Source organism: Panthera pardus, unplaced genomic scaffold (genome assembly GCF_024362965.1).
Source record: "Panthera pardus isolate Hobbes unplaced genomic scaffold, ASM2436296v1 HiC_scaffold_6, whole genome shotgun sequence".
NCBI classification, from domain to species: domain Eukaryota; kingdom Metazoa; phylum Chordata; class Mammalia; order Carnivora; family Felidae; genus Panthera; species Panthera pardus.
Window position 1 is genome coordinate 127,457,697 of NW_026526991.1, and position 17,929 is coordinate 127,475,625.

At 36.2% G+C, this 17,929-nt stretch overlaps 1 protein-coding gene across 2 annotated transcripts in view; it reads right to left on the minus strand.

Moving 5' to 3' along the window:
- Window positions 1–235: 235 nt before the first annotated feature.
- The window catches only part of HSPA14 (heat shock protein family A (Hsp70) member 14), a 43,143-nt gene continuing 25,449 nt past the window's right edge, over window positions 236–17,929 (minus strand). For both annotated transcript variants that reach the window (XM_053894631.1, XM_019460720.2), the window contains 4 exons: window positions 6,355–6,567; window positions 5,784–5,957; window positions 2,784–2,854; window positions 236–1,918 (listed from right to left, as the gene is read on the minus strand). In XM_053894631.1, coding sequence (XP_053750606.1) covers window positions 1,840–1,918; window positions 2,784–2,854; window positions 5,784–5,957; window positions 6,355–6,567 — 537 coding nt within the window. In that variant the 3' untranslated portion in view covers window positions 236–1,839. The remainder of the gene's footprint in view (window positions 1,919–2,783; window positions 2,855–5,783; window positions 5,958–6,354; window positions 6,568–17,929) is intronic.

Sequence of the window (17,929 nt, forward strand, 5' to 3'; positions counted from 1 at the left end):
GATGTACTTACTGGCCATTGTCCTATAGAATACAAAGATGACCTACTGTTTTCTTCCATGTAATTCACTTATTCAACAGACCTTTACTTAACACCTCTATGTTCAGGTAGTGACCTAGGGCCTGGGACATAATAGTGACTAAGATGGTCTTTGCTCTCACAATACTTACTAATCTAGTAAAGACAGCAAATAAGTAAATTATTCCATGGATATGGAAGAAAAGAAAACTCTTGAATAAATCTTTATGATATTTTATTCTACAGGTTTCATTAATCTACTTCAGGCGTTGACAAACATTTTCCGTAAAGAGCCAGACAGTAAGTATTTTAGAGTTTGTGGGCCACACAGTCTCTGTTGCAACTATTCAGTCTGCCATGATAGTGTGAAGACAGCCACCAACAATACATATACCATTAAGCCTGGCTATATTTTAATAAAATTTTATTTACAAAAATAGGAATGGCATAGAATTGACACACTGGCCACAGTTTGCCAGTGCCTGATCTAGTTGAAAGAGCTAACGGTAACTACAAAATAAAATCCTAAAGCACTTTCCAAAGCATAACTGAAAGCATAAACTTAGCAGTTCAACTAGTTCAGATGCTATTTTCCTATTTTCTGAAAATAATTTATATTTATTTGATTTCAAAGTTTTTATAACTTTGGAAAAGATCCTAAAAAATAACTAAGTACTCATCCTTAATCAAAAGTGTATGCCTTTGAGCCTGCTTCTTTGTGGACTCAGAATCGTATCTGAATTCTTCTTCTGTCAATAATTTGATACAGAATAAATGAAAAACCTTGAGTTTGGTTTCTGTATCTTTAGAAATAGAATATTACCGCCACGTAAGTCCATAGAAATAAACTATAATGAAAAAGCACCTCCACAGTTTGAACAAGATAAAAACAGCACAATTTTTAAATTTGACCACTGAGTAAAGATATTTCCTCTTCTCAAATCTTCTGGGAACCAAGGAAAGAAATGAATGGAAAATTCTCTTTTGATAATGGAGTCTGATGTGCACTGCTCACCTTCTAGTTCTTTTTTCAATATTCACAGGTTAGTTGTCTTGTTTTACTTAGTGAATGAATGACCTTCTCATTAGTAACCCAGTGAGTATCTCAATGCACTAGTGAATGTTCTCTATTGAACAGAATGTGGCTAGCCGTCTCTTCAAAAACAAACAAACCAACCAACCTTTTAATTTCAAAAGAAAAACATATTTGTTAGAGAGAAAAATCAAATTAAACAAAACTGTAAAAAGTATAAGTGCCACCCTATAATATTTCTGTCCACAGAAAGGCCACTGTTAGAGGAGTTTGATGGGTAGCCTTCTAGACTTTGTATTCTATGCTTGTCACACACATATCTATACATAATTGTTGAGTTTATGAATTTACTTGTTTAAGCAAAAATGGTATCTTACTTTGCACATGGTTCTCCAACTTTTTTCATCTACTATCAAAGACTTTTAAATTGTTCTTAATTCATGATCTAGTAAGAATAAAAGACTTCTTCAAACTTGAAGTTATAGAAACAAAAGTTTTTAAAAAACACAATGTTAAATTTCCAGTAAAATTTCCTGCAATCCACTCAATTTAATTCTAAATAGCTTCATGATAGAAAAAGTTCCTTGTATTTCTCACTACTAAAGGTCCTTATATTTCCCATCATAAGTGGAAAACAAAAAAAGGTTGCAACACTTACCAATATATTGTATTTTAATAGAAACATATATAGTTCATTCAAAAAAGTATTTTAATATAAACATCGCTTATAGACAAAACCAAATAATAACGATATTCTAGTTCTAAAAAATTCCTGGTTTCTCTAAAACACTAAGATGCCACTTCAATAGTGATTGCTTCGCATTTTCCAGTCTCTTGATCTGTGCATGTCACATGTAAAGATCCATCCCTAAAACAAACAAACAAACAAAAAATAACATTTCATAAGCTCATTTCATAAAAGCAGAAAGCTCTTAAGAAATTATTTGAGGACTTTGAGTAAACAAGAGATAATTTTAATTTTCAAAAGAGTATTGAGATCAAGAAGAAACAATTTCAGAATCTAAACTTAGCGTCATATGCTATAATTACGTAGTTCTTAAAAATTTCTTCCTACACCACTGAGACAGAAGTTGTATTCTTTGAAAACCACAATGATAACTATCTTAAGTTTAAGACTTTATGCAAACTGAGAAGACGCATCATGCCATTTTCAAGCACAGGCCAAGGCAAACCTACCCTAATGAATTTGACATGCTTGCTAAATAAGTATGCTCATGGAATGAACTGTCTGTTCTTAATGTTAATTTGGAAACAATTTACTTGCAAGACATACTGTTATGGATGGTCAGTTGTTAGTGAAACGGTAATAGCTGGATTTAATAAGTAATTTATTTCCTAGAGATTTTCTGTAGCAATACTGAAATAAACTTATCCTTTCATAGGACAAATAATATGAATCATGTAAACCTTAGAAAATTATATTTAAAATTGATAAAAATTATATCTCAAACTTGCATGGACCAGTTTTTAGGTTGACCACACCAAAACAGAATTCATAAAAAATTCAGAATGCAAATGATTTGAGATACACTTCTTTTTGTAAAATACAGTCATTGTGCAGTGCAAAAAATATAATTCACTGATAAAATCTTTGTAAGCTTCTAATACATGATGTTCCTGGAATAACAACGGGTGGAGAATCAATAAATGAACAAAAAAGGTCAAGCCCCAAAGTCAATTTTCTTAATATCAGAAGTAGTTTAATTTTGTACCTTTTCATAGTAAGAACAGCCAATATATCACGTAATCCATTTTCTTTTTTATCTAGATCCTGGAGTACAACCTGTTTATGTAAAAATAATACAAAGATGATTTAGTACTTTGATATATTAATAAATTGATGCATCAATTATTCCAACAGACCAAATTTTACTCATTACTGGAACAAACCTTTTCAAATAGGGCAGTTCTCAATTTTTCTACCATTTACCAGAATCTGAAAATAGGATTAAGCTTTCCTAACTGTAAATGTCTCCTCTAGAAGGACAACATATATATCTGTTCCTCTTAAATGTCATGTCCTAGACTAAAATGATTGTTTCTATGAAATATTCTTTGTCTCAGAAAATAAAGACTGCTTTTCCTTTTTGATAATTAAGCCATTTCCAGTAACATGTAAGTTATATTTTGGTATATACTCCTTTTTTAAATATAAGTTTATTTATTTATTTTGAGAGAGAGCAGGGGAGGGGCAGAGAGAGGGGGAGAAAAAGAATCCCAAGCAGGTTCTGCACTGTCAGCACAGAGCCCGACACAAGGCTCGAACCCATGAACCGCATGATCATGACCTGAGCCAAAATTGAGAGTCAAACGCTTAACCAACTGAGCCACCCAGGTGCCGATATTTTGGTATACACTTACTACATGTACTTTTAAAAATTCAAATATTTTAAATACACTTGGAAAACCAATTTAAAGAAACACATGGCAAATTCTTTTGTACAACTAAGATTACACTTGTACATTTGTACAAACGAGATATTAATGAATTTACTATAAAATGCTTTGGTTTCCTAAAAAAAAGGTATACCAATAAACCGAATTTGGAAGTGACTTTTCAGATTTGCCAATATCAAGTTTTATGACCTTAGGCAAGCACCATGTACCTTGATTTACTCATTTGTAAAATGAGGAGGTTAGAACAGATGGGATCTCTAAAAGAACATCTTCCAAATTCAGTATTAGGTGACTAACTCTGCTCCTGGCATCTGTTAAGTTAGGATACGGTGACAACAGCTGCAGCCTCGGAGGAGTGTACGAAGGGAAATAAATGCACAGGAGAGAGAAGCTGAGGGAATACTAAGACAGCCAAATGAGTTTAGAAATACAGTACACAGGGGCACCTGGGTGGCTCAGTCGGCTGAGCGTCTGACTTCGGCTCAGGTCATGATCTTGCAGCTCATGAGTTCAAGCCACGCGTCGGGCTCTGTGCTGACAGCTCAGAGCCTGGAGCCTGTTTCGGATTCTGTGTCTCCCTCTCTCTCTGCCCCCACACCCCCCACATGTACTCTGTCTCTCTCTGCCTCTCAAAAATAAAGAAAACTAATAAAAAAATTTAAAAAAATACAGTACACAGGAAAGTGCTTGTAGAGTAATTCACATCAGAAACATCTGGATGAGCTTTTGAAAGCTTGACTAGTCGAAGGAGCCCCACTCCACTAGATTCTAAGATGTCTGAGGTGGAGCCCAGATATGTTATGTATGTGTGTGTGTGTTTTCATCATTCTTTCGTTGAAATCAGAGAATAGATATAATGCTGAAGACACTACACGTTCTCTTCAGTTACCCACATTTGTTTTTCACTATAGAAGTATTTCATGCTCAGGTCCTGTGCTGCTTGTTAAAGATTCAGTACAAAGTGGTAACAAGTAAAAAAAGAAAAAAGAAACCCTCTTGGTACCTTCAAATCTACCCACTGTTAGATTTCCTAAATATAGTTGAAATACTTATAGATATTTTCTCTATCTATGCTTGGATATTTATACACACACCTTCACAAACACCACCTCCCTCACACACACTCATGCTCTCAAACTTTTTATTTAAACACAAATGACATCATACTGTAAATAAAGCTCTGCCGTCTTTGTATGTGTGTTTTAATGTAATTATATTTTGGGGGCATGTTTCTAAGCAGATAATGTGGCTCCATTTCATTCCTATTAAAGAATGCAGAGGACTCTATAGTATGAAATATGAATGTGGTATTTTGAAAAAGCAAAGGTGTCTGTATCAGAGGCAGAAGGGTAATAATGGCAAGAGCAAGCGCCCAGGAATAAAACCAACTGAGGATAAATTTTAGCTCAACCAGGAAAAGAACAAGGTATTTATTGCCATGAGCTTGTTTTTCAGTCATCTATAAAATGACCATAATGTCTATCTCACAGCACTTTGAAATTAGGTTTGTAAATTGCCTAATCAGCACGTGGCACGTAGTAAACAAAAAAAGTCATTTTCCCTACTGCTTACATTTTACCAAGGAGGGCCAAGAGTACAAAGATAAACAGAAAAAAATACATATTGTATTTTATTTTCTTGTGACTTTTTGAAATTAAAATTGCTTATCTTCTCTAGGTACTGGGGCTCCTGGGTGGCTCGGTAGGTTAGGCACCCAACTCTTGGTTTCAGCTCAGGTCACGATCTCACAGTTCCCAGTTCGTGAGTTTGAGCCCTGTGTGGGGCTCTGCACCGACAATGCAGAGCCTGCTTGGGATTCTCTCTCTCTCTCTCTCTCTCTCTCTCTCCCTCTCTCCCTCTCTCCCTCTCTCCCTCCCTCCCCACTCATGCTCCTTCTCTCTCAAAATAAATAAATAAAAATTTTAAAAAAGTAAGTAGGGGCTCCTGGGTGGCTCAGTCGTTTGAGCATTAGACTCTTCGTTTCGGCTCAGGTCATGATCTCCCAATTTCTTGAGTTCATGCCCCACACTGGGCTCCACGCTGGTAGTGCAAGAGTGTGCTTGAGATCCTATCTCTGCCCTTCCCCTACTGGTGCTGTCTCTGTCTCTCTCTCAAAATAAATAAACTTAAAAAAAACCTAAAATATTCAAAAAATTAAAAATAAATAAACATTTTAAAAAGTAAGAAGTAATTCATTCATAAAAATGTGTTAGATACCCTATATACATTTTATGTTAATATATATTAAGTTAATGCAGAAGGAAAAGTTAAGCAGCTTCACATGACTAATTCATTGTCTAATTTTATGTATTCACCTGTGCGAACTTGTCTTCCTCTTTTGCAGAGTTCTTCCCCTCAGACTCATAGAGTTCAAGGCATACTGAAGATATACTTCCGGGGGCTTGTAATGTGTGTTGTCTTCGAGCCGGCAAAGGAGTCCCTGATGGGAACAGTACTGTGAAGCTTTTGGCTCCTGATTCATCGACTCCCTAATAAGCAGAAAAATAATATATGTATCCTTTGATATTTACCATTACAATTATAAAGCCATTCCTATTATAAATGTAATACTTATTCCTGACAACATAGGCAAAGAACACAGAAATGATCCTGAATCCCAACCTACTTCACTTAACAATAAATTGAAACATGTATCCCTCTATCTGTATGTGAAGCTTCTGATTAAAATTACAATGAAGAAATTAACATGCTAGGTAAATGCTAACTTAAAGAACATAAGAAACTCATTAAATGTAAAATTATAAATCTAAATTTAAAATTTTTACCAGTATACAAGGTTTTACTGTAAAAACATGGTATATATAAATAACTATGGCAATAAATTTATACTACTTTTATTGAAAAGTAAAGAAAAACTAAACATACCTTAACTAAAATATCTTTGGCTGAACATTCTATCTTAAGAGACTCTTCGACTAAAAGGTTTTCTTTGCCAGTAAGAATCCCTGCTTCTATAGCTGCACCTATAGGGATGACTTCATCAGGAGGGACAGAATTCAGAAGCTCAACATTTGGGAAAAGATCCTTAATCAGCTGCTGTAGCCTTGGGATGCGAGAAGACCCTCCACAAAGAACAACCTAGAAAATAAAAATAATTTTTAGGTTTTTACTTTTAGAACAATGGTTGTTTCTCAGAATTAAGTGTTATAGGTTCAGCCATCTTTACCACATATAATGGTAAATACAAGCCCTATTTTATCATACATTATATTGTGCTTAAAATATATATAAATAAATATTTAATACATTGTTGGTATTTAACAAATTCTTTACTCATAAACCACAAAATTTAAAAAGGAGCAATCTCACCACACATTAGAAGTACAGTACAGCCACATACACGTGGCTCGTGATTAATTTTGGGCATATGAGGCTTAACCATAAATTTCATTTAAGCAGGAAATATATTAATACTTTGTATTATTCCAATACTTCTAAAAGAAATGTTTGTGGGGTGCCTGGGTGGTTCAGTCAGTTAAGCGTCCGACTTTGGCCCAGGTCACGATCTCACTGTCTGTGAGTTCGAGCCCCGCGTCGGGCTCTGTGCTGACAGCTTAGAACCTGGAGCCTGCTTTGGATTCTGTGTCTCCCTCTCTCTCTGCCCCTCCCCTGCTCATGCTCTGTCTCTCCCTGTCTCAAAAATAAATAAAAACATTAAAAAATTAAAAAAAAAAAAGAAATGTTTGCATAAATCTTACAGCATTTTTGTGACAATCTGTCTTCACCATGGAAGAATACTAAATTTTCTTGAGGAAAAAGATGTTTTATACAAATACATTTTAAGCCCTTGGTGCCATCTGATTAAATACGTTGTCTCTAAAGAACTTTATATAAAATTGCTCCTTTATGAGCTTGTCCACACATCTAGCACCCCAACTTTTATGGCTGTCATGTGAGGGGATGGGGCTCCAAATCACCCAGCTCTGCCAGTCAGAGGGGCTGGCATTCATGAGTCCCACAGGACTATCCAAAACAAAGAAGCAGTTTTTAAATCAGTGAAGCAGCACCCTGTGCCCAGTGGCTAGATACCTGGGCTCAGCACAGACAGAGCCAGGCAAAAATACCCATTTTCCAATTTCTCCCTGGAAGAGGTTTAACTGCATACTTCCCAGGTGCCACCTGAGAGTTTGGCTTCCAATCAGCCGGTATGGAGGTCCTGACTACGATCCTCCTCTTTGGGACACTTACAGTGGTTGGCACACTGTCAACCACTGAGAGCCGCTAAGAACAGGGATGGCAGCTTAGGCATAAAGGTTTGAGAGGCAACCAGGAACTTAGGCTGGGCTGATGGACAAAGTTCATTTCCTATGTAAGTCCAGTGTACCTCTAGGTTGGAAGAGATGACGGTTTTATGTAATGCACAGAAACCAACATAGAGAGTCAATATATGTATTCCAAACAAAATAACAAAAGAATTCTATTCAGAAACCTATCTTAATAAAACAAAAGTAAATGATTTTCCCAACAGAGTTAAGAGTAATAAAGATGATCACTAAGGTCAGGAGAGTGATGCATAAATAAAATGAGAATTTTAACAAAAAGACAGAAAATGTTAACAAAATACCAAACAGAAATCACAGAGCTGAAGAATACAATAGCTGAACTGAAAAATTCCATACAGGGGTTCAACAGCAGACTATACCAAATGAAAGAAAGGATTTGTGAACTCAGAGACAGGATAGAGGAATTCATCTAAACAGAGGAGCAAAAAGAAAAAAAAAATGAAAAAGAATTAAGATAGCTTAAGGGACTTACAGGATCAATAGTTAGCACACTAACACACATATTATAGGGGCCCCAGAAGAAAGAAAGAAAAAGGAGCAGAAAGCTTATTAAAAAGGGTGAAAACTTACCTAACCCGGGGAAAGAAAGATCCAGATCCAATAGGCACAAAAATTACCAAATAAGATGAATAAAGAGATCCACAATGAGACACATTATAATGAAAGTGTCAAAAGTTAAAGACAAAGAGAGAATCTTAAAAGCCCCAAGAGAAAAGCAACTTGTTACAAGGGAACTCCCATAAGATGATAAGCAGATATTTCAACAGAAATCTTGGAAACCAGGAGGGATATATTCAAAGTGCTGAAAGAGAAACACCTGTCAGCCAAGAATAATCTACCCAGCAAAGCTGTCCTTCAGAACTGAAGGAGACACAATGTTTTAAACACAAACAAAAGGTGAGGGAGTTTATCACCACCAGATCAGCCTTACAAACTATGTTCAAGGGAGTCCTTCATGCTGAAACAAAAGAATGTTCATTAATAACATGAAAGCATATGAAACTATAAAACCACTGGTAATGGTAAATATATACAGTTGACCTTGAACAATTAGAGAGTCAGGGACACCGATCCCATGCATAGTTGAAAATCCATGTACAACATCCGACTAACCCAAAACTTAACTATTAATTGCCTACTGTTGGCCAGAAGCCTTACCATTAACACAGTCGGTAAACACATGTTTTGTATATGTATTACATACTATATTCTTACAATAAAGTAAGCCTGAGAAAAGAAAATGTTATTAAGAAAATCATGAAGAGGGGCGCCTGGGTGGCTCAGTCAGTTGAGCGTCTGACTTCGGCTCAGGTCATGATCTCGCGGTATGTGAGTTCAAGCCCTGCATTGGGCTCTGGGCTGACAGCTTGGAGCCTGGAGCCTGCTTTGGATTCTGTCTCCCTCTCTCTCTGCCCCTCCCCTGCTCATGCTCTGTCTCTCTCTGTCTCAAAAATCAATAGAAACATTAAAAAAATTTTTAAAAAAATCATGAAGAAGAGAAAATACACTTACAGTACTACGCTGTATTTATTGAAAAAAAATCCACCTATGAGTGGATCTGTGCAATTCAAACCTGTGTTGTTCAAGGGCCAACTGTGGTTAAATTCAGAATACTCTAATATTGTAATGGTAAAGGATAAGTCAGTTGTAACTCTAGTATAAAGGTTAAAAAACAAAGACAAAAATAACGGTAACTACAATAATTTGATAATGGACAAGTAATATAAAAACATGTAAACGGTGATGTCGAAAACATAAAATGTGAAGGAGTGCCAAGAATGTAGAGATTTCGCATGTGTTGAAGTTATTATCAGCTTCAAATAGGCTATTATAACTACACGATGTTTTATGTAAGTCTCATGGTAGCCACAAAACAAAACTTATAATAGATACAACAAAAGATAAAGATATCAAAGCATACCAATAAAACCAAAGTCATCAAATCACAAAGAAAGAATAAAAGGAAGAAAGGAACAAATGAGCTACAAAATAGAAAACAATTAACAAATGACAATAGTAAGTTTATAGTTATCAAAAATTAAATTATTTTCTGTACACTAACAACAAATTATTGGAAAGAGAAATTAAGAAGACAATCCCATTCACAAAAGCAATAAAAAGAATTAAGTATTTAGGAATAAATTTAACCAAGGAAGTGAATGATCTGTACACTGAAAACTATAAGGATATTGATGAAAGAAATTGAAGAAGACACAAATAAGTTGAAAGATATTCCATGTTTATGGATTGGAAGAATTAATATTATTAAAATATTTGTATTTGTCCATTTGTATTTGTAGTATTTGTCCATACTACACAAAGTGATCTACAGATTCGATGCGATCTCTATCAAAATTTCAATAGCATTTTTCACAGAAATAGAAAAAACAATCCTAGAATTCACATGGAACCACAAAAGACCCAAAACAGCCAAAGCAATCTTGAGAAAGAACAAAGCTGGAGCATCACACTTCCTCATTTCAAAATATATTACAAAGCCACAGTAATCAGAACAGAATGGTATTGGCATAGAAGCAGACACACAGATCAACAGAAAAGAACAGTGAGCCCAGTAAAAAACCTACGCATATATGGTCAATTAATTTTCAACAAAGGAACCAAGAATATACAACAGAGAAAGGACAGTCTCCTTAATAAATGGAATGTGGAAAAGTGGACATCTACATGCAAGAAAATAAAACTGGACCACTATGTTACACCCCACACAAAAATTAACTCAAATTGAAGACTGGAATTATGACCTGAAACTATAAAACTCTCAGAAGAAAATATAGGGAGGAAGGTCCTTGAAACTGGTCTTTGCAATGAGATTTTTGGATTTGACAGCTAAAGCCAAGGCAATAAAACCAAAAATAAACAGGTAGGACTATACCAAACTGAAAAGCTCCTGAATAACAAAAGAAACCATCAACAAAATGAAAAGGTAACCCATAAAAAGGGAAGAAATATTTCCAAACCACTTATCTGGAAAAGGGTTAATATGCAAAATATACCAGGAAGTCATAGAGTCAACAGCAAAAAAGCAACTTGATCAAAAAAAATAAATGGGCAAAGGACCTGAAGAGACATTTTTCTGAAGAAGATATACAGGTGGCTAAGAGACACATGAAAAGATGCTCAACATCACGAATCATCAGGCAAATGAAAATCAAAACCACAATGAGGTATCACCTCACACTTGTTATGGTGACTCTCATCAAAAACACAAAAGATAACAAGTACTGGCAAAAATATAGACAAAAGGGAACCCCTGTACACTGCTGGGAATGTAAACTGATAGAACCACTATGGAAAACAGTTTGCAAATTCCTCAAGAAATAAAAAAATAGAATTACCATATGATGCAGCTATCTTACGAGTATATGTTCAAAGGAAATGAAATCACTACCTCAAAGAGATATTTGTACTCTCACGTTGATTACAGCATTATTCACAATAGCCAAGGTACAGAAATATCCTAAGTGTCTGTTGATGGATGAATGGGTAAAGATGTGGTATATGTATAAACACAATGCAATATCATTCAGCTAAAAAAAAAAAAAAAAAAGGAAATCCTGTCATTTGCAACAACATGAGCGAACATGGAAGGCAGTATGTGAGGTGAAATAAGCCAGACAGAGAAAGACAAATACTGCATCGTGTTAACTTGTACGTGGAATCTGAAAAAAAAAAAAAGTCAAACTCATAAAGAAGGCAGAAAAGTGGTTGGAACTGGAGCATGGGGGAAATAGGGAGAGGTTAGTAGAAGGGTACAAAATTTCAGTTGTAAGTGAATAAGGTTTGAGGATCTAATGTATAACATGGTGACTACAGTTGATAATAATCATACTACATAACTGAGATTTGCTAAGAAAGCAAACTTAAGTGTTTTCACCCCTGACTCAAAAAGGTAAAAGTATGGTGTGAGATATGTGTTAATTAACTCCACAGTGGGAATCCTTTCACAGTGTATACATCTAACAAATCTCACACTGTTTGCTAGGAATATCTTACGATTGTTTTTGTCAATCACACCTCAGTAGAGCTGAATAAAATTACTCCTTTATAAATAACTTTAATTTCCTTATTAGTTCATACATTTAACACTTATAACTCCAGAAGCATTCAGAATATTGAATAAATAGGTAGCCCCAAGAAGGGAAATCATCAATAACCACTTCTGACTTCGAAGTCGTTTTAGACAAAAGGATCCACTGATGAAAACCAGGTCTCTTTAACACTAGGTGTGAATTGATGAATAATACCATACTGATCTCCAGGTGAGGGCATGAGGAACATCAGCTGAATGATACCAAGAAAAAAAGAAAAGCAGGGTTGCCTTGGCAAAGTTCCCTAAGACTTCCCTAAAAGTTTGGGAGATAAGTAAACATAAAAGTCTTCTCTAAAATGTTATGATCCCAGATAAACACTATGAGAATAAAAATGTAAAATATGCCCTTTCAAATTTCTCATAGTCAATTTCAGAAAGCCTTATTAATAAGCAATTAAGTGATGCTATGCAAAAAAAAAAAAAAAAAATCAAACTAGAAAATCTTGGCTTTTGGAATTTTCATTTAAAAAAGTAAAAAATATTACCCTATGACCCAGCAATTACACTACTAGGTATTTATTTATCCAAAGGATACAGGAAGGCTGTTTCGAAGGGGCACATGTACTCCAATGTTTATAGCACCACTATCAACAATAGCCAGAGTATGGAAAGAGCCCAAATGTCCACTGACCAATGAATGAATAAAGAAGATGTAGTATATATATACAATGGAGTATTACTCTGTGATCGAAAAGAATAGAATCTTGCCATTTGCAACAACATGGAGGGAACTAGAGTGTATTATGCTAAGGAAAATTAGTCAAAGAAAGACAAATATATGACTTCACTCATATGTGGAATTTAAGATACAAAACAGATGAACATAAGGGAAGGGAAACAAAAACAATATAAAAACAGGGAGGGAGACAAACCCATAAGAGACTCTTAAATACAGAGAAAAAAATGAGGGTGCCTGGAGGGGTTTTGGGTGGGGGGGGCGATGGGCTAAATGGGAAAGGGGCATTAAGGAGGGTGTTATATATAAGTGATAGATCACTAAATTCTATTCCTGAAATCATTATTATACTATATGTTAACTAACTTGGATGTAAATTAATTTAAAAAATAATAAAAACAAAAAAGTAACAAATACTAACAATGTGTTACTATTAATGCTGATGGTAACCAGCAAGTTTTAATTTAAATAAATTCTTTAAATACGTAGTCTGTAGATTTCTTTTGTGACTTAAATTTTAGTACAAAATACATACATTCGGAACATAAATAACTTCTCTTACCAAAAGCTTTTCAAATATAACTTTCACAGTAATTTCATAAAACTGCTGTTAAGGAAAATCAAACTACCTTAACTACTTGGGTATTAAAAACATGAATTTAAACAACAAAGAAGAAAATAAAAAATATTACAGATTATTCTGAAAATATGAAAACAACAAAATCTGTCAAAGCCTGTGGAATAAAACCAAAGCTATTAAGTAGTAAAACTGTAGTTAACTTTTTTATTAGGGAAAAGAATAAATGAAAAAAATAAATTAGCATTCAGTACAGGAATTTAGGAAAATAATACAAGTGTCCTAAAAGGACTGGAAGAAATAAGGAAAAAATCAGAAATAAACCAATGAGAGAAGAGAAAAACATGACCTGAAAAAATCTAAAGAAGTTTTTCTGGGGATAGTAGTAACAGAAGTTTGAGCAAAAAACAAACACACACACACACACACACACACACACACACACACACACACACACACAACAAATTATCTGTCAAATCTAGTAAAGGAAAAACAGAAAAACTCAAAAAGCAAAAAATAAAAAATAGAGAAACTGGCTGGTTTTAATTTCAAAAACTTCTGTATACTCTTAAATTTTAGTATCAAGGGGCGCCTGGGTGGTTCAGTTGGTTAAGCGTCCCACTCTTGGTTTTGACTCAGGTCATGATCTCATGATTTGTGAATTCAAGCCCTACATCAGGCTCTGCACTGACAACTCAGAGCCTGCTTGGGATTCTGTCTGTCTCTCTCTCTTTCTGCTTCTCCCCTGCTCAATGTCTCTGTCAAAAATAAATAAACATTAAAAAAATAAATTTTAGTATCAAAAGATACATAAAAATAAAAAATTATAAGATTATACAAAGTCAGGGACACCTGGGTGGCTCAGTTGGTTGGGCGATCAACTTCGGCTCAGGTCATGATCTCGCAGTTCGTGGGTTCGAGCCCCGTGTCAGGCTCTGTGCTGACAGCTCAGAGCCTGGAGCCTGCTTCCGATTCTGTGTCTCCCCTCTCTCTGCCCCTCCCCTGCTCACGCTCTGTGTCTCTCTGTCTCTCAATAATAAATAAACGTTAAAAAAAAAATAAAAATAAAAAGATTATACAAAGTCATATGTTAAAAACTTAAGAAATAAATCATCATGAAATAGGTCTATAAAACATGTAAATTAAAAATTGAAGCATCTGGGTGGCTCAATCAGTTACGCGTCCGGGTTAGGCTCAGGTCATGATCTCGCAGTTTGTGAGCTCGAGCCCCACATAGGGCTCAGTGCTGACAGGCTTGGAACCTGGAGCCTGCTTCAGACTCCCTGTCTCCCTCTCTCTGCCCCTCCCCTGCTCGTGATCTGTGTGTCTCTCTCTCAAAAATAAATAAAAATTAAACCCATTTTTCAATCTACTAGAAAGATGAAAGAAAGACCATGAGGATTACAGGTTTCAAGAAAAATGGTGGGGAACGTATTTCCTTTTGAAGAATGGTATGGTACAGTCAACCTGCTATTCTATGTGGCCGTCAGGCAGCTTAACTGTGGTATATATAGAACTTAAAAGATATTCATATAGTTTATGTGTAGAAAGAATGGACTTTTTTCATACCATCTGTGAGAGAAATCTCAGCACTGGTGCATCAGGTATGATAGATCAAAGGTCATTCTAACTGACATATTCTACATAAACACTACCAATACTCCTGTTCCCTATAAAAGATTCAATTTGCTGGCTCCTAGAGAAATGAATACTCTGGACTACTCACTTTGCAAGGGACCTGACACACTTTCTTGTGTTGAACTTAATTTACAGATATGAAAATGACAACGTAAAATCATATTCCCCACATTATGTGGTTAAAGATTGATTCAATGATTCATTCATTTATTCAGTAGGCTTCATGCCCAGCACAGAGCCCAAGGTGGGGCTTGAGCTCATGACCCTGAGATCAAGATCTGAGCTGAGATCAAGAGTCGGATACTTGGGGCACCTGGATGGCTCAGTTGGTTAAGCGTCCAACTCTTGGTTTTGGCTCAGATCATGATTTCATGGTTCCTGAGTTTGAGCCCCACGCTGGGCTCTGCATTAACAGTGCAGGGCCTGCTTGGGATTCTCTTTCTCTCTCTCTCTCTCTTTAAAAAAAGAGTCAGATGCTTAACTGACTGAGCCATCCAGATGCCTCAAAGATTGATTTTAGAATTCTACATATATCTTTGGAATAGTTATACTAATTATATATTTAAAATCCACTGTACACAGGTTCTATCCTTGTTTAGAGAAACCTATTTTGTGAGTAGATATTTTTCATGATGAAAATGAAAAAAATTGAAATATTACTTCTGGTTAAAGGATCTAACGTTGAGTTCCATATCAAACATTAACTCAAAATGTAAGATCCGACACTGACATTGTGGAACAGAAGAAAAGGGGTTTCAGGTTCCAAATCTGGAGAAATTTGTTGTGAAAGAAGAAGCATTAATTATTAAATATTTCTATTTGTCAATTTGCTATGTTTTTCAAGCTGGAATTTAAAATGTAACCTTGTATTTTTATACTGAGTTCAGATTGATAATTTCTGGCAGCTGTCTTTTCCTATACCTGACAACGTGACTCACTTTCACTCCTGGCCCCTACAACTGCTTGAGCGTGTAACCTCTCCCACACAGTGCCTCAGGCTATGAATTAAAGGAAAGTAATATTAGCCTCTTTCCTGAAGAACACTGTAGGATTATATTACTTTGGCATAAAAGGGAGCTAAAGTGCTGGAAGTTTTGGCTTAGAAGGTATTATGTTGAGTAAATGAATCAGATGTATTGTGGTATTTTGTCATTCTAAGCAAGCACTTGAGCCAAAAGGATTAAACTTACAGATATTAAAGTGGCAACCTAAAGTCACATTCCTATACACCCGTATTGAGCGTCTCTTGGGAGTATTATTTATTTTTATTTTATTTTTTCATTTTTGAGAGAGAGAGAGAGAGAGAGAGAGAGAGAGAGACAGAGCATGAACAGGGAGCAGGAGAGGAAGAGGGAGAGAAACTTAAGCAGGCTCCCTATGCAGGGCTTGAACTCACAAACTGTGAGATTATGACCTGAGCTGAAATCAGGGGTCAGACGCTTAACTGACTGAGTCACCCTGGTGCCACTCTCAGGAGTTTTGTTTTAAAAAAAAATTTTTTTTTACATTTATTTATTTTTGAGAAACAGAATGAGACAGTGTGAGCGGGGGAGGGGCAGAGAGAGAAGGAGACACAGAATCTGAGCAGGCTCCAGGCTCTGAGCAAGCACAGAGCCTGATGCAGGGCTCGAACCCACAAACTTTGAGATCATGACCTGAGCCGAAGTCAGACGCTCAACCAACTTAAGCCACCCAAGCGCCTGCTAACTTCACATAAAGTGAAAATAATAAATACATTATCACAGGAAAGTAAGTAATATATTAAAAGAAGAATTCTTCATAATCAGGTCTGTCCCAGGAATACAATGACAGATCCACATTAGAAAATTATCAGTAATATATAACTTTTTTTTTTTTAATGTTTTATTTATTTTTGAGAGAGAGGGAGAGACAGAGCATGAACAGGGGAGGGTCAGAGAGAGGGAGACACAGAATCTGAAACAGGCTCCAGGCTCTGAGCTGTCAGCACAGAGCCTGACGCGGGGCTCGAACTCACGGACCGTGAGATCATGACCTGAGCCGAAGTAGGCCACTTAACCGACTGAGCCACCCAGGCACCCCATATATCATATAACTTTAAGACAAATGTAAAAGAAGCCATAAGATTGTTTTGCAGGTAACCAAAAATACATTTGTAAGGACTCACCACCTATTAAAACCCTTTTAAAAATAGGAAGAAAAATACTTAATATGAGAAAGAGAATCTATTTCAACCCAATTATCAATAATCACATTTTTTGTTAAAAAGACTAATAATAATATCCCTACTAAAAAGAACAAAAGAAGGACATTCTGACCAAGGCAACCAAATTAAAAAAAAAAAAAAAAAAAGTTGGGGGGGGGCACCTGGGTGGCTCAGCCGGTTGGTTGAGTACTCTTTGATTTTGGCTCAGGTCATGATCCCAAGGTCATGGGATCAAGCCCCACATTGGGCTCTGCACTGAGTGTGGAACCTGCTTAAGATTCTCTCTCTCTCTCTCTCTCTCTCTCTCTACATCTGCCCCTTCCCTGCTTGCACACACTCTCATTCTCTCTCTCAAATTAATAAAAAAGAGTGAGGGATACATATTTGTGAGAGAAAAGTATTACCACTCCTGTACAGCCCTTTCCCAAAACTCTCAGCCTACCCCAGCTACCACCCATTTTCCCGCTGCCCTTATAGCAAAACTTCTCGAGAGTTCTCTGTACTTGACTGTCCGTGATCTTGCCTTCTATTCTATATTAAACTCACTCCAGTAACGTGCTTCTCTCCATAACTCCACTAAAACCACCTGTACCAGTCACTTGCACATTGTCAAGCCCAGTCAGTGGTCAATCCTCCGGCCTCACCTGCTGGACCTCCAGCAGCACAGGACAGTTGATGTTTTGCTCCCTTACCCAGTTTTACTTGTCTCTTGGGTCTCATGCTTCCTCACTGGCTAGTCCTAAGCCGCTACCATTAGGTCCCTTTTAGGCTTGTAAATGTCCAGAGCCCCTGGACCCTGTCCTGAGGTGTCTTCTCTGTTGGGGCTCTATCTCATAGGTCATTTCATCCAGTCATGGCTCTAAGTGCACACGGACACTGATAAGTATGTCTCCAGCTCAGAACTCTCTCTTAAACTCCAGATTCGTATGTCCAGCCACACTGCACTCTTTACGTTGAAGCCAGAGGCATC